The sequence below is a fragment of the Macadamia integrifolia genome, chromosome 10, assembly GCF_013358625.1.
Source record: "Macadamia integrifolia cultivar HAES 741 chromosome 10, SCU_Mint_v3, whole genome shotgun sequence".
NCBI classification, from domain to species: Eukaryota; Viridiplantae; Streptophyta; class Magnoliopsida; order Proteales; family Proteaceae; genus Macadamia; species Macadamia integrifolia.
This window is the reverse complement of record NC_056566.1, coordinates 33,993,367-34,015,617: the sequence shown is the minus strand read 5'-3', so window position 1 is coordinate 34,015,617 and position 22,251 is coordinate 33,993,367. Positions and strand designations below refer to the sequence as shown.

At 42.5% G+C, this 22,251-nt stretch overlaps 1 protein-coding gene and 1 non-coding gene across 4 annotated transcripts; both read left to right on the top strand.

Moving 5' to 3' along the window:
• Window positions 1-10,862: 10,862 nt before the first annotated feature.
• TRNAQ-UUG lies at window positions 10,863-10,934 on the top strand. The gene has a single exon. It is a non-coding gene; the product is annotated as a tRNA-Gln (tRNA).
• A 32-nt stretch (window positions 10,935-10,966) lies between these two features.
• LOC122091629 (F-box/kelch-repeat protein At1g16250) lies at window positions 10,967-19,548 on the top strand. 3 transcript variants are annotated; one of them, XM_042661655.1, is made up of 5 exons: window positions 10,967-11,252; window positions 11,380-11,465; window positions 11,672-11,731; window positions 15,164-15,739; window positions 18,653-19,548. In XM_042661655.1, exons 3-5 carry the CDS (start codon window positions 11,709-11,711, stop codon window positions 19,212-19,214), a joined length of 1,161 nt encoding a protein of 386 aa, XP_042517589.1. In that variant the 5' UTR covers window positions 10,967-11,252; window positions 11,380-11,465; window positions 11,672-11,708; the 3' UTR covers window positions 19,215-19,548. The 3 variants fall into 3 exon arrangements, with proteins under 3 accessions (XP_042517589.1, XP_042517588.1, XP_042517587.1); XM_042661654.1 differs by having other exon boundaries at window positions 11,380-11,580; XM_042661653.1 differs by having other exon boundaries at window positions 10,968-11,252; window positions 11,380-11,731.
• The last annotated feature ends 2,703 nt before the right edge of the window (window positions 19,549-22,251 follow it).

Here is a 22,251-nt window from a genome sequence, read left to right as displayed (position 1 = left end):
CGGTATGGCCCACCGGTTGGGGCAGGGGCCCCTGCTAGGACCGGCGGGTAGGATGGCCCGCCGATTGGGCCCACCGGTTGTGCCCGAAGGCCCCCCTGCCTTCTCAGGTGGGTGCCCACAGGCGGGTAGGGGCCCACCGGTTGCACCCACCGGTCTTGGCGGGAAACACCCTGTTTCTTCCCAACTTTCTCCATTCTTTGGGGATTCAAATGGGGCTTTTCCCAACCCATTCTTCACACCTTCAAGGTCCTATAGGATGGTTCTAACCTAGATCTAGGTTAGATTCAAGTGATGGGAAACCATCTTACCTTCTTTGCTCAAGAACAACCTCAAACCCTCCAAATCACTTCAAACCCACAATGCTTCTTCCACCTTGTCAATATCTCTTCAAATCCTTCAAGATCAACACATAAATCATCTATTAAACCTTAGATTCATCATTTCAAAGGGGATTTACAAGATCTCAAGAAACCATACTCGAATCAAGGGTTTAAAGCTTGTGTATGGTGAATATTCACAAAACCCAACTTTGCTTACCTCTAATTGTAGATCTAGAGTTAAAGATCACTCTCCTGGCGTCGGAATGGGAAGATCGAGCTTCGGCGCCGCTGAAATCCCTCTTTTCTTCCTCTTCCTTCTCTTCCCTTCTTCTTTCCTTTATTTTCTCTCTTCTCTTTACTATCCTCACCAATGTACGGGTGACATAAATGGAAAGAAAAGAAAAAAACATAAAGCTATATATACAATTCCTAATTAAGTGAATAGTGCACATGGATGGGTCACTCAGGTGGGTGGGTGCACCCACCTGTCCGCCCACCTGAGAGCCAAAACTTGGGATTTTTACTGAGTTCGGGCCTCGGCACGAACCCCACCCCTGGCATACGGTGTAGCATATGTATATATCTTAAAATACGGCTATAATACATGCTTTATCCGTACATGGCCTTATGGTAGGTGCATGTACACGGCTTGGGCACTCCCGTCTCTTCTGGCACTGGCTCGGACTTGTCGGGCCAGCCGGTGTTTAAGGTCACCCGTGCCATCATAGCCCATAAGGAACCCGCTCTAATTTCCCCTGGCTTGGTTCCTGCATGGTCAAACCGATTCAACCGTGAAATCAGACCGGGTTTAAGAAGCGAGGTATTACAGATTAGGTCACACCAATGTTCCTCAAATCCCAGGAACTCAAAAATTGCTCAGATGATGCTCCATTCGACCGTGTCATAAGCTTTTGACATATCAAGTTTGATGGCAACAAAACCTGTCTTACCCTTTTCCCTCTTTAGGAAATGGAAAATCTCATGAGCGATGATGATATTATCGAAAATTTGGCAGCTTGGAATGAAAGCTGCCTGAAATGGTGAGATGAAACTCAGAAGGATTGGTCTCAATCTGTTAGCCATGATTTTGGTAATGATTTTATAGGAAACATTGCATAGGCTAATCGGTCAAAATTCCTCAACCCTGGAAGCGTCATCTCTCTTGGGGATCACACAAATTAATGTATGATTTATTCTAGATGGAAAGAACAATTAGAGTAAAATTCCTTGACAAATTTAGTGATGTCAGATCCAACCACATTCCAGAATTTCTGATAAAAGCAAGCCTGGAAACCATCTGCCCAGTGGCTTTATATAAGCCTATTGCAAAGACTGCCTTCTTTATTTCTGTATCTTCTGTGATGAAATTAACAAATTCTACATCAGAATCTAGAAGAATCTTTGGAAATAAAAATTCCACAAAGGAAGGGTTAAGTGGATTGGAAGTATTATACAGGTCATTCAGGAACAAGGCAAATCTCAAGCAATGCTTTGTATGTCATCAATCAGTTCATTATTGTCATTCCAAAGAAATTCTATTCTTTTCTTCTTGATATGGTGTTTTGAAATTGCATGATAGAAGTGGGTGTTTCTATCACAATCAAAAATATGAAGATGTCTGAATTTTTGGAACCAAAATACCTCCTCTACATCAAATATCCATTGCAACTATTGGATGTTCTCACTTAATTGTGAGTAGTGGTTATCCACCATAGGATGCGATTCCAGAGATATAATTTTTTTGAAGTAGCCACGCTTAAGGGTGTCAATGTATCTAATGGTCGAGTGATTCCATCTGGAAAGCAGTTGACTAAAATTGGACAATTTGGTCTTGAAATTATCATCTTTATACAACTGCCATGTTATATAATAGAAAGATGACAAGTCAGGGTGATGGGACCAAGCATCTTGATAGTGGAATAATTTTTTGAAACATGGTATGGTCCCTTTGAGGTTGATTGCAATAGGGTTATGATTAGATCTAGTTGACGTGAATTTGGCTACTGAAGCATTGGTTCATCGTTTGGTTACAGAGGCCAGTCCTTGCTCCTATGCCCCTTCTGCATCCCTCCTCGCCGTAGGCAGTCTCTTGCGCCTATCCTGGCGTCCTCCATCTACTAGGATGCTTCCTTTTCCAATAGGCCTTAAGCCCTGGGATTGGGAGTTCTAGTTCTTGATTTTGGTGGGCCCAGGGTTTGATTCACTACCTTCTTGATGAGTCCTTCCCGTCACCAGTTAAAGCTTTAGCTATTGTGAAGGATATTAGAGGCCTTCTTCGGTCCTTTGAGGCTTTTGCTTGTTGCTTATTAATAGAGATGAGAATGTTCATGCCCATGCTATTTCTAAATGGGTCTGGCTCTACCCTCGTTTAGGTATGTGGAGACACTCCTTTTTGAATGACCTCCTAAACATTGTAGCTTCCTTTTTGCCCAATGTGGTTAATGAATCCCTCCATGAGGGACTTTTGCATTACAAAAAAACATATTGGCCCTGCTCTCAAACTCCAATCCATAAATTGTCACTTGTCAGTGACTTGATTCCATACTTTAACATGTTTGGATTGCCATCAACTTCCAGTGATCAAGGATGGAACGCTACCAAATGGCCTTGAGCTCAGGGTGTTAATTGGTACGGTTTTGGTTAATTGATTTGAATTTAGTTTTGGAACGATTCAAGACACAAAATATAAAAATCAAAACTAAACCAAACCAAGAATAGGAACACATTTTAAAAATTGAAACCGAATTGACTCAGTTCAGTCGGTTTTATATTGGGTTCTTTATTCGGTTTCATGTTAAGTTTAGATCCTATTTTATGTGTTTGGGTCAAATTTATATATTTTCACTAACAAGAAAGCCCTTATTTGTTAGGGTCATGTCCACCAAACTTTTGTCAAACATTAAAAAGAATAGAATTTATCATCCACATTGATTGAAGGATAGTTAAAAAACAATATATTTTATCCAGTTCCTTATTCAGTTAAAAAATAAGTATTTCAGTTCAGCTCAACAGTTTATTTATAAAACTGGAATTGAACGGAATTGAGAAAAGATTCCCAGCTTTTGAAACCAAAATAAATTGATTTACTTTGGTTCAGTTTTAAACAAACAATTTTGGTTTTTGCTTTCAGTTTCAATTCTAAATTGGCATCCTTACTTGAAAAGACCATGGGTCCTCATTCGAAGCCCTCTACAAATTGAGTCCATGCGTAGACTATGTTAGGTTGCCAAGAAAAGAAAACAGGAAGAATAAAAAAAAAAAAAAAATTGAATTTGAGGACAGTGATTGATTTATGTGTATTTCTCTCCTCAATGAAAAAAAAATGTTTTGATTTTTTTTTCTTGGTAACCAAACATAGCCAAGTAAAGAAAAAAAGTTCCATCTGGCAACAATTCAACCTCCATGGCTGCCAATGGGATCCATATAGCGTAAAGGGACCCGCCAAGGAGGCAATAATTCGACCAGTAAGGGTAAAGCTCCACTCATATGTTAGGTTCTCTACGTGTTAAAGATGGAGAGTTATGGTATTGATACGGCCAAACTAATTGCCCAGTCAGGTAAGAACATGAGGTATCCAAGGGAAGGACATGTGCCGCTCACCTGATAGAGGCCACAAGGACTCTAACCACGTAAACCGTGTAAAGAGAATATTCCCCAACCAAAGGGGATAGGACGTATCCGAGTAGGACTCGGAAAGGGAAAAAGGCAGACCCGAGGGGGACTCCAAAAAGAAAACCCTAAACCCCAAGTACTATAAGAGAGAGCGGGAGAGGAGGGGAGAGGTAAGAAATTAGACCCACACCATTACTCCTGTAAAAAACTGCTCTGCCGGTCTCTGACTTGGGCGTTGGAGGACTAACCCCAGAGATACCTCTGGACCTCTGCCTTCGGTGCTTGTGCAGGATCAACTCCTCAGGATTTCGACAGCAACAGATTGGCACCGTTCGTGGGAACGACAGTAATGGTGGGGAAAACCTACAATCATAAGAAAACAAGAGCAGCGCCGAGCATAAACATAGACTAGGAGGAACCTTCAGGAGGACTCCCTTCCTCGACAGAAATTAAAGAAGAACGGGGAAACGATGATCGGGAAGGTTCCATGAGGAACCAGCGCTCTGTCGGATATTCAGTTCGCGGAGAAAGTAATCCTCCACCCCCTCTTAGGGCACAGGAATATGTGACAAGGGAGCAGTTCGAAGCCCTTCAAGAGGTAGAGACAATAAAGGAGGTCTCCAAGGCCGTCTCTCAGAAGATCGACGGAGCATCGCAAGGCCCCCATATCCAACTAGAGCTCGCTCAAGACGAGGACCGGAGTAGCACAAGATTGATAAGGTCCGGTAAGAATCATCGTAATCGAGCAATGAGGGAAAGCCCCGTGCCCAAGGATGAGACCCGACGTGCCATCAGGACCAGGCATGGGGAACCACTCCAAGTAGATGGGCAGAGACACGAGGACACAGGGTTGAAGCAGATGACCCTAGACCTGAAAAGTGAGATCAGGAAGGTAGCGTAGAACCAGGCGGGAACTCACTAGCCGGACCTCACTAATGACATTGCTCTAACTGATGAGGTCATAAGGGACCTGCTCCCGATCGGTTTTTGCCTGCCCAAATATGACACCTATGATGGGTCGGGGGATCCCGTCGACCATCTGGAAGACTTCAAGGTTGCTATGCAATTCCATTGGGTCTTGGAAAACATCATGTGCCGCTCCTTGCCTCTGACGTTCAGAGGAGCGGTAAGGCTCTGGTACAATCGTTTGTCGAAGAAATTGATCCACAGCTTCAATGATTTAAGTTACTTCTTCGTAAAAGGATTCTCTAGTAGCCAACCCCTTCAGAAGACCACGTTGAACCTGACTAACGTCAAGCAACATAAAGGGGAGTCGCTGCGAAACTACATGAAGCACTTCCAGCAAGAGAAGATCACGATTAGAGGTTTGGACCCAAAAGAAGAGTTCACGGCCCTGCTGGGAGGTGTCAAGGATAAGGAGCTGAAAAGGTCTTTGGCGAAGCATACACCAAGGAACCTAGCCGAGTTGAGGGCCCGGTGTGATAAGTACATCCAGATGGAAGAAACCCTCCAAACCGATAAAGAAGCTGAGGAGAAGACGCAAAGGAAGAGGATCTCTGGAGCCGAGGACAAACCTTCCGAGGAAGGCAAAAGATGGAAGTCCAAACGTAGCCGGGCACCCAGTCCATTGAAAAAGTTTGAGAGATATATGCCCCTGAACCAGAAACGAATGGATGTGCTAATGCAGATAAAGGACTCCTCGGTCGCCAGAGCCATGAGGTGGCTAGGGAAAATGGAACGACACCCTGAGAGACGCAATATGGACAAAGATTGTTGGCATCTGAAAGGGGAAATAGAAGGAATGATCCGAAGAGGATATCTGGGCCAATTCGTAGATCATGAGAAGGAGGATGCCGAAGATGGTAATGACCACAGGGATAATCACGGTAGAGACGGCAGAGTCCGCCATGAAAAAAGGGGACCGGCCCGCAGAGGCAATCAGAAATAACAAAGGGATCGAACAATCGAGGAAGCTGACCATCACCTCTGAGACGAACATAAAAGCCCGACTAGGGTAATAGCGACTATCTGTGGAGGCTTATCCGCTGGAAAAAGTTTAGTCTCGGACAGGAAAGCAAAAGCATATGCGAGAAGCGTACATATGGCTGAATGGTCGAACAAGAAGGCAAAAAAGGGGACGGTTATTTCCTTCTCGAATGACAACCTAGAAGGAGTGCACACGCCACACGACGATGCCCTAGTAATCACCATGACCATAGCCAATTGCAAAGTAAAAAGGATCTTGGTGGATAACGGCAGTTCAGCTGATATCCTGTTCCTTGAGGCTTTCCAAAAGATGGCCTGGATGAGGGAAAGCTGAAGAAGGTCCTTACCTCGGTTGGGGGCTCCGGCTAAGGTCGAGCAGACCTGATTGAAGGACCCCACCTCGGTTGGGAGCTCTGTCTAAGGCCGTGCATACCTAACCGAAGGTCTCCACCTCGGTTGGGAGCTCCGGCTAAAGCTGAGCTAACCTTACCGAAGGTCCCCACCTCGGTTGGGAGCTCCGGCTAAAGTCGAGCTAACCTGACCGAAGGTCACCACCTCGGTCGGGAGCTCTGGCTAAGGCCGAGCAGACCTGACCGAAGGTCTCCACCTCGGTTGGGGCTCTGGCTAAGGCCGAGCTGACCTTACCAAAGGTCCCCACCTCGGTTGGGAGCTCTGGCTAAAGTCGAGCTGACCTGACCAAGGTCACCGCCTCGGTTGGGGGCTCAGGCAAAGACCAAGCTGACCTGACCGAAGGTCCTTACCTCGGTTGGGGGCTTCGGCTAAGGCTGAGTAGACCTGACCGAAGGACCCTCCTCGGTTGGGAGCTCCGGCTAAAGTCGAGCTGACCTTACCGAAGGTCCCTACCTCGGTTGGGGCTCTGGGTAAGGCCGAGCAGACCTGACCTAAGGTCTCCACCTCAGTTGGGAGCTCTGGCTAAGGTCGAGCTGACCTTACCGAAGGTCCCCACCTCGGTTGGGAGCTCCGACTAAAGCTGAGCTGACCTTACCGAAGGTCTCTACCTCGGTTGGGGCTCTGGCTAAGGCCGAACAGACCTGATCGAAGGTCTCCACCTCGGTTTGGAGCTCTGGCTAATACCGACCTAACCTTACTGAAGGTCCCTACCTCGGTTGGGAGCTCAGGCTAAGGCGAGCAGACCTGACCGAAGGACACCACCTCGGTTGGGAGCTCTGGCTAAAGCTGAGCTGACCTTATCGAAGGTCCCTACCTCGGTTGGGGCTTTGGCTAAGGCCGAGCAGACCTGACCTAAGGTCTCCACCTCAGTTGGGAGCTCTGGCTAAGGCCGAGCTGACCTTACCGAAGGTCCCCACCTCGGTTGGGAGCTCCGGTTAAAGCTGAGTTGACCTTACCGAAGGTCCCTACCTCGGTTGGGGCTCTGGCTAAGGCCGAATAGACCTGACCGAAGGTCTCTACCTCGATTTGGAGCTCTGGCTAATACCGACTTAACCTTACCGAAGGTTCCCACCTCTGTTGGGAGCTCAGACTAAGGCGAGCAGACATGACCGAAAGTCCTTACCTCGGTTGGGAGCTCCGACTAAGGCCGATCAGACCTGATCGAAGGTCTCCACCTCAGTTGGGAGCTCTGGCTAAGGCCAAGCTGACCTTACCGAAGGTCCCCACCTCGGTTGGGATCTCCAGCTAAGGCTGAGCTGACTAGACCTAAGGTCACCTCCTCGGTTGGGGGCTCAGGCAAAGGTTGAGCTGATCTGACCTGACTGAAGGTCCCCACCTCAGTTGGTCCTCTGGCTAAGGTCGAGCAGACCTTACCGAAGGACACCACCTCGGTTGGGAGCTCCAACTAAAGCCGAGCTAACCTAACCAAGAGTCACCACCTCGATTGGGAGCTTCGGCTAAGGCCGAGCTGACTTCACCAAAGGTCTTTACCTCGGTTGGGGGCTCTGGCTAAGGCCGAGCTGACCTTATCGAAGGTCCCCACCTCGGTTGGGAGCTCCGGATAAAGCCGAGCTGAGCTGACCTGACCGAAGGTCACCACCTCGGTGGGGAGCTTCGGCTAAGGATGAGCTGACCTGACCGAGGGTCACCGCCTTGGTAGGGGGTCTGGCTAAGGTCGAGCTGACCTTATTGAAGGTCCTCACCTCGGTTGGGATAAAGCCGAGCTGACCTAGCCGAAGGTCACCACCTCAGTTGGGAACTTCGACTAAGTCTGAGCTGACCTGACCAAAGGTCACCGCCTCGGTAGGGGCTCTGGCTAAGGCCGAGCTGACCTTACCGAAGGTCCCCACCTCGGTTGGGAGCTCTAGCTGATGCCGAGCTGACCTGACAGAAGGTCACCACCTCGGTTGGGAGCTCTGGCTAAGGCCGAGCTGACCTAACCGAATGTCACCGCCTCGGTAGGGGGCTCTAGCTAAGGCTGAGCAGACCTCACCGAAGGTCCCCACCTCGATTGGGAGCTCCGGCTAAGGCCAAGCTGACCTGATCGATTGTCACACCTCGGTTGGGGGCTCAGGCAAGGGCCGAGCGGGCTTGACCGAAGGTCTTGGTCGCGGGTGGCACGAAAGCCGAGGCCGAAAGAATAAGGCCTAGGTGACACATGGATGGGAAAGGAAATGATGAAAGACATGATTACTCCCACAGGAAGAGCCTCCTAGTGGAAGTAAGGGGGCTGCTGATACGGCCAAACTAATTGCCCAGTCAAGTAAGAACACGTGATATCCAAGGGAAGGACATGTGCCGCTCACCTGATAGAGGCCACAAGGACTCTAACTACGTAAACCGCATGAAGAGAATATTCCCCAACCGAAGGGGATAGGACGTATCGGCGTAGGACTCGGAAAGGGAAAAATGCGGACCCGAGGGGGACTCCAAAAAGGAAACCCTAAACCCCAAGCACTATAAGAGAGAGCGGGAGAGGAGGGGAGAGGTAAGAAATTAGACGCACATCATTACTTCTGTAAAAAACTGTTTTGCTGGTCTCTGACTTGGGCTTTGGAGGACTAACCCCGGAGATACCTCCGGGCCTTTGCCTTTGGTGCTTGTGTAGGATCAGCTCTTCAGGATTTCGGCAGCAACAGGTATCGAGGGAGACAGGTATGGGTTTCTTCCATGGTCGGGTTGACACTTGAGCGTAAGTGAACTTAGAGAATGAAAGATGGGTCAAGGCTCTCAATCATTGGATTAAGAAAGACAAATGTTGACATCATAGAGGTGGGAGGTATATGGTAAGGAGCTTAGGTCGTTGGACAGGAGCCCGGTCCATTAATTTGAGCATTAGCACTTGGCTATTTAGCCTCTTTTGCCTTAATACATTACACATTACAGATGGGTAAATATGGTCTCTACCTCTCCTCCCACCAAAAAAATAAATAAAATAAAATATAAAATAATACAAAAAGGGTAAATGTATTCCATTGCCACAACTTTAGGTTTTGTGGTTGAGGTGGGGAAGTAAATATGTTCTCTACCTCTCCTCCCACCAAAATAAATAAATAAAATAAAATAAAAAAATAATACAAAAAGGGTAAATATATTCCATTGCCACAACTTTAGGTTTTGTAGTTGAGGTGGGGAAGATTTCAAGTATTAATCAAGACCGATCTGAATGTGAATTAAATAGAGAGTTTCAATAGCCCGGTAATGGTGTACTTAGACATTACAATGATTATATATATTTTTTTCTTTTTCCTGTAAGAGAAAGACTTCATTCAACATCAACGTGTAAAACTCATGGCTGACATAGTGCATTACACCTGTAGCAATAGGTTAGAATTGGGCCACACTGCTGCATACGTAATCGACAGAATCGTCCTAGTCGGGGAGTCAGTCAAACTGTTATATTCTCTTGAAATAAAAGAAAATACACAAGATAAAAAATGAAAAGAAAAAATACATAATATCTTCTGAAATAGGCCGAATCTTCAAAGGGCTCATTGCAATGCCATATCAGGAACGATTGTCTGACTTTATAATGAGCAGCTTCTTGTAACAATTGGTTCCTCGAAAGATGCATGAATCGATAGAGTAAGGATATATTGGTTGTCCATCTGAATCACAAACAATAAATCCCAATCCACCATTGGTAGTGTATGGTACCCAACTTGCATCACAACTGATCTTCATAGAAGCGATTGGAGGGGCTGTCCAATAGTCAACATGTTGCAATGATAGTGTCATGATTTCCATCACCCATAGTCGAGTTGGTACCAGAGTTTGATTTTGAGCATTCATGAATTCTTGGAGAGCAATCAGTGCAGAATGAATTGGTTTACGTGGGGCATGTTTCCCATGCAGCCTGTCGTTGAGTGAGTTTGGTTTGGTCCCATGTGTGGATCCCTAGTTAATAATTCAAACCATATCCAAATCTATTTGAAAATTTTAGCATATTACTAATCTGCTTGCCTGGTCCTACTATTGAATTTTTTTTTTTTTTTTTTTAATGATACGGAGAACTTAACAATGTTGAGCTACGAACTAATGAAGTTAAATAATGAAAGGAAATAAAAAATATATATATATATATATATTGATAAGAATTATTGAAAGGAAAGATTAGTGGTTCTTGAAGTGTGCAAGTACTCAAGAGTCACATCATCTCCTTAACGCACTTTGTTCGTAGAGACGTTAAACATGTTGATGTTTAGAGGGAAGTCAACGAGCCGGCCGATTATGTGGTTGCTTATGTTATAGGTTACATGAGGTTATTCTCCTCCCTCCGGACTTTAATATTGATCTCCTTGCCTTCATTAATAGCTCCTTACTTTCATTAAGAGATTTGGTTTGTAAGATTTATTACAAATGTAATTGAGCTACTTTGAATTTTATGTTTGATCTATTGAAGTATGGGGTGTGTCTCTGCATTCTAGGAGTCCTTCCCTTCTGTAAGGCTTGTCTTAAAGGAGGATGATATTGGATGACACATTTTCTTATAATGAAAAAAAAAAAAATGGAAGAAGATAAAGTATTGAAATATATATTTTATTATTATATTTTGACGTTTAGTATCATTACGGTTCTATGGTGTAGTGGTTAGCACTCTGGACTTTGAATCCAGCGACCTGGGTTCGACTCCCGGTAGGACCTTTTTGGATCATTTTGTTTTTGTTCTGTTTTCCCTGGTGGACTTTTGAGGTCCTGTCGGCGGAACTGAAGATGGACAGTCTGAAATTTTCATTTTCCTCAGAAATCCCCTTGTTTATTTATACAACAAAGAAAAGAGAAAACCAGTTTCATTTGTGGAAAGCAATTCCATTGAAAGTTCTTTTGAGGTCCCGTCGGTGGAATTGAAGATAAACAGTATGAAAATCTCATTTGGTCATCTGCATTTCCTCAGGAATTTATTTATACAATAAATAAAAGGAAAAGAAGAAACCAGTTTCATCTGAGGGAAGCAATTCCACTGTAAGTTGTCCGATCCCTATTCTTTCTCTGCCCTTTTATTTTTGCAGTAATTTGTATCAGTGTATGCTGTTGCCTTTAATTGATTCCAATTTCATCGACAATGTATTTCGTTTTTCGTTTTTCCCAGGTTGAGAATTCCCATCGTTACTGCTTCTTATCATCTTGGACTGTGAGATTTCGTTGCTGTGTTTGATGTTTTGGAGGAAGACTTACGTATATTCTCTCCTTTCGTTTGGAAATTTACATTTAGGATTCTTAAGATTCCCTTTTTGGAACTCGGAAGCTTGCCCAATACCTTTAGTGATTGGAAATCAGATTCGAAGTCCCTGTGTGCCTTCATCCGATTCAACTATTTGGGTATTGATCGGATAACAATCCGCTCCAATTTTGAATTGATTGATCACTTTTCGATATTTCAGGTGCTGATCAAGTTCGAGTAGTACTCAGACAGCATTCATGGTCTCGATCGAGTTAATCATGTAAGTTAATTTTCATTTTATTTGCTTATTTTTAAATGCTTGGTTGAGTTTCCCATATGTAAATGGGGCTTAACGCCTAATGAAACATTGAGAAACCGGCCGCTTTGCATATTCTCTTGTTGATGTTTACATACTCGTTTCTCTTTATTTGATTGGTTTATATGCTCCTTGTGGCAAGTTCTAATGGGATGTTCTACCTCCCCCCGCAAAAAAAAAAAAAAAAAAAACAAAAAAACAAAAAAAACAAAAAATGAAGTCCTAATAGGATTTAAAGCTCTGTTTTTATTCAAGGAAATTGAAGAAAAAAGAATTTAACTTAATTTGAATGCAAGAAAGCAAGCAAGGATATCTCTTAACTTAGTAAACAACGTCTATATTTAATGGCTTAATATATCAACTCTTGGCTTAGTAATTGATTGAGTTTTATAGACTTGGACATGTAATAAATATTTTTCCTTTATTCAGAACTTTTTGTGCAATCTTTTTGGTTTGTGTAGATTAAATTCTAGAGTAAACATAGTGACACTTAGAGGTAAAGAAGAATATTGAGGGGTCCAATCTTGTAATAACTTCCACTGTGCTACATGAAGAATGGTTTGGGAGCCCTCAATGTAACAATTCCTCTTAGTATATTATGTGTGTCAAAATAAATAAAAAAGAGCGTACCCAGTGCATGAGGCTTCCGCTCCTACAGGGTGATGTAGATAAGTCACTTGATGGGCTTATTTTATTGCAAATAAGCCTTAGGTTGGGTTATCTATGTGTTGGGTCTTTGATCCCATGGGTTTTCTGTGTAATGGACCACTTTAATGAGTCTAAAATATGGGTAGAAAGTAGAAAAATGAGATTTAATTCATTTGTTTAGTTAGAGTCATGTTTTGATTCTGTTTCCTTTATTATTTCAGTTTTCTAGTTAGTTTAAATTCAATTAATTAAAGATTCGGTTAGGCCTTTCTTTTTTAGTGTTTGACGTCAGTTTTGAATCTTCTATATAAGTTTGTAAGGGGCTACAACATTGAACACGAATTTGATTGAATGAAAAAAGAGAAAGCTTTGTGCTGGAAAACTGTGAGATGCAGTCTTGTGAGAGACAGCTTGGATGAGATGCCATAGGGAAGAGTGAGATACTCGACCAACCTATTCACCTACCCCATTCTTCCCTTCATTCTCTATTTTCTATTTTATTCATTCTATCGGTACCCTGAATTTGACTTTTATTGAATTTAGCAAAGATCCTGCCTGGGATTGGATCACTTGTGATTCAATCTTACATTATTTGGTATCAGAGCCTAGCTAAACCAAGGATGGAGCCACGTGAATTGCGTGAGAAACTTTCTTCATACATCTTCCTTGAATGGGTAAAAGAATTGTACGTCTGCTGATTTATACAACCTGACAGAGGCACAACGACTTCAATATGCTTACTCCCAAATGAATGATTATGCTCGAATCAAATGGAGAATCCGTGAAAGATAACTTCAAGCTCAAGGGCGTGAGCCTAGAACTTGGGACGAGATAGAGTATGAGTTGGTAGATATATATCCATCTAAGCATGAACGAAGAATGTACTTCCCTCCACCAAATTTCCAAAATCCACCCACAGTTGACAAAAGCATGAAGGAATTAGCGGCCTTTATTACACAATGCATTGCAAAAGAGCAACAAGAGAAGACACATCCGACAAATGAACCAGAGTCAGAAGTTGAGGTTAGTGTTGGTGAAAATCCAGCCACTCCTACTACCGAGGGAGAGGTAGGCATTGATGTTCCTATCAGAGAGATTAATGTGGATGGTCAAAAGCAACAGTCACAATTGTAGACAAGGAGATCGAACCTAAGGAGAATGGTGCTTCAACATCTGTAATGACTATAAATAGCCAAGAGTAAGATCCTAAAGAGCTGGAGATTGAAATTGTGGAGGCCAAGAACACAGTGGTTGAAGGCGTTCATGTGGATAATCCCCATGGATACATTTGAGGTTGTTGAAGCTTAGCGTGTGGAGTTCATCATGCTATAAAGTATCTTGAAGATCGAGCTCTTCACATTATAGATTACTTCCTTATTATCAAAGAGCTACCTGAATTTTTCTACGGCTTGAAGAGGGACGTGCACTGTGCTATAATCACTTTCACACTTTACAAAATTCGAGGACGAATTTTTTCTAAGAGAGGGCAAATTGATGCAGATAAGTCACTAATGGGTTTATTTTATTGGAAATAAGCCTTAGGTTGGGTTATATATGTGTTGGACTTTTGATCCCATGGTTTTCCTTTGTAATGGGCCACTTTAATGTGCCTAAAATATAGGTAGAAAGTAGGAAAACGGGATTTAATTAATTAGTTTAGTTAGAGTACTGTATTGAGTCTATTTCCTTTGTTATTTCAATTTAGGTTTCCCAATTAGTTAAGGATTGGGTTAGGCCTTTTTTTTTTTTAGTGTTTGAGTCAATTTGAGTCTTCTATATAAGTTTGCAAGGGGCTACAACATTGAACACAAAATTGATTGAATGAAAAAAAAAAAAAAAAAGCTTAGTGCTGGTAAACTGTGAGATGCAGTGCTGTGAGAGACAGCTTCGGTGAGATGCCCTAGGGAAGAGTGAGATACTCGACCCATCCTATTATCCTACCCCTTTCTTCTCTTCATTCTCAATTTTCTATTTTATTCATTCTATCAGTCCCTGAATTTGATTTTTATTGAATTTAGTAAAAATCTTGCCCGGGATTGGATCACTTGTGACTCAATCTTACATTACATGGTCTGGGGAGAGTCATAATGTACACATCATTACCTTCACTTCGTGGAGAGGTTGTTTCCTGACTTAGACCCACGACCACTAGGTCGCAATGGAGCAACCTTACTGTTGCACCGAGGTCCACCCTCTTATGTATGTCTAAATCAACCCAATAATTTGATATCAGCCCTTCGATCAGTCAACACTTTATTTATCGCCTCGCAGTCTTGAACAAAAGCTTGATTGTTAGTGTTGTTTTGTGGGGTCAACAGTCTTACCTAGTTCCTTGACAACCCCACCACCACCCCCCCCCAAAAAAAAAAAAAAAGTCTTTAAAGTCTTTCCTATTTTTTATCTATTTAGAAAAAATACTTCATTTTACGACCAATTCCTGTGACTTCTGGTTTTTGCAGAAGCCTGTATAATTTTCACATCCATTGCCCTGCCAGACTTTCACCATGTCTCTGTCTTTGTTACCTAGTTAGAAGTTAGGACCCACCTAATAGTGGGTGTTGACTGTTTGCATGTGAGCTAGGTATAATTAACATGTTCGTCTGGTGGTCATTAAAAATCATTATATATTGGTTCACTTCTCCAACTGACCAAACCATCTTTTTGTCTCCCCTCTCCTCTTCCTGCTCCCCCTTTTTTTAACTTCTAATTTTTTATATTTCTTGAATTCTAATCTTGGAGTCACCTTAGGGAATCTGGGCATCAACCTATAATTCCAGGATTGCCAGATGACTTGGCTTTGAGGTGTTTGGCAAAGGTGTCACATGGGTATCACGGACTGCTTGAAACTGTTTCCAAGAGATGGAGAGATATACTCCGAAGTTCAGACTATTGCAACTTAAAAGCTAGAGAAGAATGGTGTGGAAACTGGTTATTTGTTCTGACAGAAGGGATCGATGCCCAGTGGACTGCTTATGATCCAGATGCTGACAAATGGCATCCTCTGCCTAAGATACCAAGTGTCAATCCTGGCTGGCATCATTATGGATTTTCATGTGTTACCGTGTGCAACAAATTTTTGGTGATTGGGGGATCCTATGCACCACATGATCCTGCATTTTCGCACCGACGGCCTGTGCCAACAAATGCTGTTGTGCAGTTTGATCCGTTCGTGAAAAAATGGACTAGATTGTCAAGTATGAACACGCCACGATCGCACTTTGCTTGCTGTGTTGTTTGTGGTAAGGTTTATGTAGCTGGGGGGCGCACATCATCAGATAGCAGAGGACTTGCTCTGGCTGAAGTTTATGATCTGTCAAAGGACAGGTATGTTCCTGATAACCTGTATAGTCTTTCTGTCAAAGTCCCAATGTTGTCACTCTTAGAAATTTATTCATAGGTCAATCATAGCTCCTATTCATGGGTTTCTTTTAAGTATCATCCTTGGATATATTTTATTTCAGGAGAATAGTAGCTTCAACTTCGAATGTCATTTTCTATTGCAGTGGCTTCTTCTAAGGTTTTGTAATGTTGATACATTGTGTTTTTTATGATGATAATTCTTTCAAAAGTTAGTTAATGAATTTGATGCAGCTTCATCTGTAGTAGATTGATAATCTAGTTGTTTCAATTGGCAGATTTTTCTGTTATTGTGTTTTTCACCTTCCAAAGCCTGTCAGCATCCATGATAAACACACATGAGGAAAACCCAAGCAGCTAGCTTAAACAACTTCATGACAAGAAGTGATTTGACATATCCATTGTCCCAATAGTTTCAGTAGTTGTTTCGATAGGACGTCTTACTACTATGCTTTCGCTACAAGTTAGTCTTTGTTCAATTTTGATTTAATTTAGAGTTCCATTTGTTGAAAATGTGAGTGAAAAATAGCGAAAATAGAGATGTAGTTGTGAAAATAGAGAAATATTAGAAATTTGATGGAATCATACTCCTAAACATTGGGCCATGGACAACATATAGCCTTTGGCACGAATGAGAAACTCAATCGATTCTCCAGTAATTCCCATTTCTTCTAATTCTATTATTCTTGCCCTTTGTTTCTTTCTGATCGTGTGAGAAATCCTCCCTATCAGATATCCATCTAGTAAAGTAAACCTGATTCCTAGACCTCAATCCCTAATTTGAATTAGATCTTAGAATGTTAGATTTAAAGGTCGTTGGTTGAATAACATGCTTCAGAAATCATATTCTATTGATATTTTGATGCGAATAGATGTATAGGCAATAGATTAAAGGTGCCAATGGAGATGGAATGTTAAGATGCATTTAGGATCAAGCTAGGGTTTTGGATCCCAAGTAAGAGTCAGTACGAGAAAATTTTAGGGAAAAATAAACAAAAGGGAAATGGAGAAGAGAATAAGAGATAGGTATGTTGTCAAGTGAAGCATCAATGAAAGAGCCTTTAGAGGGACATGATATCAAGAGATTTGGATGGACCAACAAATCAGTACCATAGTCTCCCAGATAAGCTTCACTAACTTCTGAAAAATCCAGTATAAAGAGACCTTTATTGACTAAACTTAAATCTAACGCAAAACTCCAAAATAGTTTATCCCGTCAGCAAATTGATATGTCTCCAGTTGTTTGCCATAAAGTCTCTAATATCAGATCTGATTTTACATCATCTTATTTTCATCAAATTGGTAACTGAAAAAACTCTTCAATGATTCCAAAATCAAGCAAAACAAACAATTTGTGAACCCCATAGAAGTAAGGCCTAAAGAGAAGTGGTGAGATAATACTTAGACACAACCCAAAGATTGAAAGTAAAATAAATACAACTCAAAACTAACAACCTCTGAGGAGGTGAGGGGAGTCCAAAGTAAGATCCAACCCCCAGAAGAGCTAAGTTTACCATAATATCCCTTGAGCAGAATATTGAATCTCTCCAAAACTAGAATCTAATGGAGCATTTACTTTGGCCAACTAATATGGTCTCACATAGCTAGGAAATCAGATAGTGATATGGATAGGCAAATTGCCTTAAAACCATCTAGTGTAGAGAGAGGCTTCTCTCCAACAACAACTCAGCCCTATCCCAACTAAACGGGATCAGCTACATGGATCCTTATCCTCCAATCAACTGTATTTGAGGTCATAGTGATACGATGCCTAAGATGTGCATGTCTTTCCTCATCACTTCTCCTGGGGTCATTTTAGATTTGCCCTTGGCTCCTTTAATTCCTTCAATATGAATCAAATCACTCCTCCTTACTAGAGCATCATAAGCCCTCTTTGAACATGTCCATGCCACCTCAAACGACTTTCTCGTAGCTTATTATGAATTGGGGAGGTTTATCTCCAAGTGATCCTTAATTCTGCCATATGGAAAGATGATGCAATCATATGACCTGGGACCGTTTGGATAGGTCACCTATCAAATTTTAGACTCAAATGCAACCATCAGGCATGTACGTGCACGCCTATAGTTATTTTACTACTAATGTGCACTCTTTCATAGTCCTGGATTTTCAAAGCTCTATTTTACTAGGCAAACTCCATTTGGGCTGAAACTTTTGACATATGAGTTGGGGACCTAGGGGTTTACCTGTCCACAGAATTTGGGCTCCATCTAATCATGCCACATGGCGTAACAGGTGACCATGATGAGAAGGCTCTCTCCACATAAGTGAAGGAACCTTTCACCCAAATAGATATCTCATGGATTTTTTTTGGGTGAGATTTGTCCTTCTCTTATTCACTAACCTTTGTTGCTCACTCAGTGGTTTGCAGTTTTACCGTGACTTTTGTGGGACCACTCCTAGTCCCTAAGATGGTACTTTTTTGTATAAATGATAGTGTATCAACAACTTCTTGTACCTCTCTATCAGAAAGAACCAAGATCATCATTGCAACTGCAACTTGCACAGACTAGAATTTTGTGATGATCTTATATGTGTCAAGTGGAAGTGAACTTCATTTTGCTGGACCTTGTATGGTTTTTCTGCTTTTTGAGATGTTATTTTCATCATGGACTCCCTGGAATCTTTCAACAGCCTTCAATTGGTATATGCTTGTGAATTTTCATGTGTCAATGGGTATTAGCTGACCACCCCCCCCCCTTAAAAAAATAAAAATCCCTTGCTTTCTTCACTGAGCCAATCTTCTTGTTAGTTACTGTCAGCATTAAGTAGAAAACTGCCATTGATAAGTGTATTTCATCAATTTTTAGAATTTTCTGGCAGAAATGTATTTTGGCTTTGACTGAGTGGAAGTTGCAGATGGCATGAATTGCCACCAATGTCCACTCCGCACATGGACTGCATAGGGTTATCATATAAAGGCCAAGTTCATGTTCTAAGTGACCATGTAGGTCTGCCTACCCAGAACACCTCCGAGGTCTTCAGTCCATCAGAGAGAAGATGGCACACGGTGGAGGATATCTGGCCTTTCTCAAGGGCAATGCAGTTTGCAGTTACCGTTGTGGGGGATGATAAACTATACACCATAGTAGATTGGGGCGAGAGCTCCATCAAGACCAGGGACGGCAATCAACAGGAGTGGTCCGATGTGGGTTCGGTTCCACCTGTGTTACTTGCTGACCACTCCCGCCCATTGGAGGCCTTTGGGTATGGTTTTGCTGCACTGCGGCGTGATTTATACGTCATCGGTGGGAAGGTTCTGAAATGGGATGAATCAGGTACTGGGAGATTTGACATTGTGAAGCTGGCTGGGGTGAGAGTTTGTGATCCAACGGTAGCGCCATTAAATTGGAAGGAGACGAGACCGATGTGCAGGCCAGCATGTGGTGCCATCCTAGGCTGCGCTGCAATGGAAGAATAGGCTGTCTTCTGCACTTGGCATGCCACATTGTCAATTCGTTAACTTCTAAGATTTTAAGCTGTCTGGAGACTACACTTCTGAAGTGCATTTCAGTAGAATGATTCGTCTTCTGAGGGCGTATCATGGTCTTTTATTAGCTATATGTCATACTTTGGAGGCTAATTAAATTGAATTCCCTCCCATATGTGGGCAAAGACATTCTCCACGGAATTGTATGCACCCTTCAAGAGGCTTTGATTTTTAAAAAAATTTTAATCTGCTACATGACCAACTATGTTTGGCTAACATTAGAAATGTAAGCAGAAGCTATTGATTTTAAATTTTTTATTTGCCACATGGCCGACTATACCTGTGCTGAAATTGCAGCCGTAAGTAGAAGCCATTTGGGTATGCCTGTCCCTCTACTGCTGCTGGATGGCTCCTCTACTGCACACAAGGGGTGGCTCTACTGCTGCTGGATGGCTCCTCTACTGCACACAAGGGGTGGCACTACGAGATAGCATTTTTTTTTTTACTTTGGATATACTTGCATGTTCGATCACTTATATTAGTTTCTGCCATTACAGGCATGAAGTGGTGTGTTTGGAAGCAAAAGGGACATAAGTTGGATACTAACATATACGATCAGGTGATCTAACCGTGGATCCAAATTATTTGTTTCCTTAAATGAAAATACGTTTGAATGTTTAGAGACTACATCTGGTTAAGTAGTATTGATACCAATATCATACTCTTTGGACGAAAAGCAACAAAGGGCTGCCAACCGGGCAGCAGCTAATTTTCATTCCCTTTGGACTGAATGTATTTCCAGAATGTGGTATTATGTCAATGCCCTGGTATCGGATCAATCGATGTGTATCGACTGATATGGCCAATATCAAACCGATACAACATGGCAACCATCGTCTTCAACATCCTCCCTCTGGGAGACGAAGATGACGTCTTTGTCACACCAACAGCATTCTTGAGACTTGTCTTTATCCTCTGCTCTGACATGCAATATTTTCATCCTTAAAGCTTACCCTGCAAAGACAGTCGGGTTCTCAGCCCCCCAACGGGGACCATATATCCACCATTACTAGGGTTTCGAATTTGGAATCGATAAATAAATGGGATGAAATCGGTCAAAATTGGCTGGAAACTGACATGAATCGATGTGAATCGACATTGAACGATGACAAAGATTGATCCTCTAAAGCACACATATTGATATGAGAAAAGAAGAAAAAAAAAAAAAAGCCAGCAGTGGTGGAGTAGAGAACTACCCTCTGAAGCACAGCTCAACAACTCCATTTTTGCTCAAAATTGATCCTTTCGATGAGGTTTGTCATCTTAACAGGGGAACAACGAGTCACTGCCACTTACTAAGGCTGAGCTTAAGCCACATCGATTTCTTAAGAGGTAAGACTCCCCGCTCTGGCACTCTCTATTGCTTAACGGGGTTCACCCTAAAGGTATATCTTGACAGGGGCACTCTGGTCCTTACAAAAAAAAGGGGCACTTTTGTCTATTGACACCTACTTCTGGGATTAAAGCTTCATCATTTCCTTCATATAGAGGGAAAATTCGATCCAAAGGCAATAACTCAACCCCAACAACCAGATTCCACTATAAAACTGTCACCTAAAACCCATTGCTCACCAGATTTCACTATAATAGTCGCTACCTCAGATCTTTGACTTAAGCATTAGAGAGGGCCCTTGAAGTCAGCTTGGGGCCCCTCTCTTGCAAAGTACTTACCTCTTGTTGTTCACATCCTACGGTGTGACGCTACAAAAATCCTCACCAACAAAACGAATTGCAGGCCACCAGTGTCAAACATGCATATGATGGAATCGGGCCGGATCAATTGATCCAACCCTGATCTTATACTTAAATCGTGAAGTGGATGGAATCTGGAATTAGATTGGGCCGATTCTGACCCTGGAATCATGGTATTCAAAGCTCAAACTCCAAATTGGAAACTGTTATGGCAAAAATATGCAACCGCCAAGGGCATACGGAGTGAACCAAGCGGGCAGTAGGCTCAAAACATATGGGACCAGACGAACGGATTGGGAGCGGACATGTCGACTAACTTTATCAAAAGGACTTTGACTGCAAAACAATTAAGCAAGCACCAGCGTAGGGAGGGCATTACCCAAATGTTTAGCCGCTCAGCTATCCAAACCACTAAAGCCGGACTACATTAATTCCTTGACCAAACAATAGGTCCAAAGTATTCACCAGCTGAACGAGAAGTGGCGCGTACAACTTGTCACTTGGGCTGAGTAGCTCAACAATCAGACCACTTGGCTCAGGTCAACCGGCCTGAGATTCCAAAGTTTTTCCTCACCAAGACACGCCTAAAAGGGCTAACGAATTCCAACACGTGAGCTTCAAGATACGGTCTAATCCTAATCCATAAAGGACTCTTGACGGAATATTTAATCTTCCCCAGAATGAAGGATATCTCACCATATTTTCTGGGATTTGGTCAATACGTGGAGTTCCATAGCTAGGACATGCTTCGCATTCACTTTCGCGTTACAACTCTTGCTATATTCACTTCCTAACAACATTAGGAAGCTACCAACATGGGACTCTCACCCGATGGCTGTTTTCTTTAGCTATAAATATTCAAGTTCACCCTTTTCAAATGACTGATATTTTTCCATTCTTATTGGAATTATCTGTTTACAGAGAGATCTGACTTAGGCATTGGAGAGAGTTTCCTACCGAATCAGCTTAACGCTCACTCTTTTATGCGTGTTTTCCTGTATAGGACATGGAGACCACCAATAGATAAACGAGAAGGTCCAATACCCATTCCTGGGCAATGAGGGGCCCAATGGGCTACAGCAATAAAATAAAAAATAAAAAAGTGTGGATTTAGTTTTGGGTAAAAAAAGAAAACCCTTCACCAATAGTAGTGATATGACACTATATGATCGAACTCATCATTAACTTCAGAGATGGATTTTTTTCAGGATTGCCTCCATCTCCTTTAGTCCTAATTGGGTTCGTTGGCTGAAAAAACGAGATTAATAAGACTGAA

Bases quoted from the DNA above. Each gene is read 5' to 3' on its own strand.
- LOC122091629 (XM_042661655.1), top strand. From the start codon at position 11,709: ATGGTCTCGATCGAGTTAATCAT. The intron at 11,732-15,163 runs GTAAGTTAATTT...GAGTCACCTTAG, and splicing joins GTCTCGATCGAGTTAATCAT to GGAATCTGGGCATCAACCTA. The intron at 15,740-18,652 runs GTATGTTCCTGA...TGGAAGTTGCAG, and splicing joins TATGATCTGTCAAAGGACAG to ATGGCATGAATTGCCACCAA.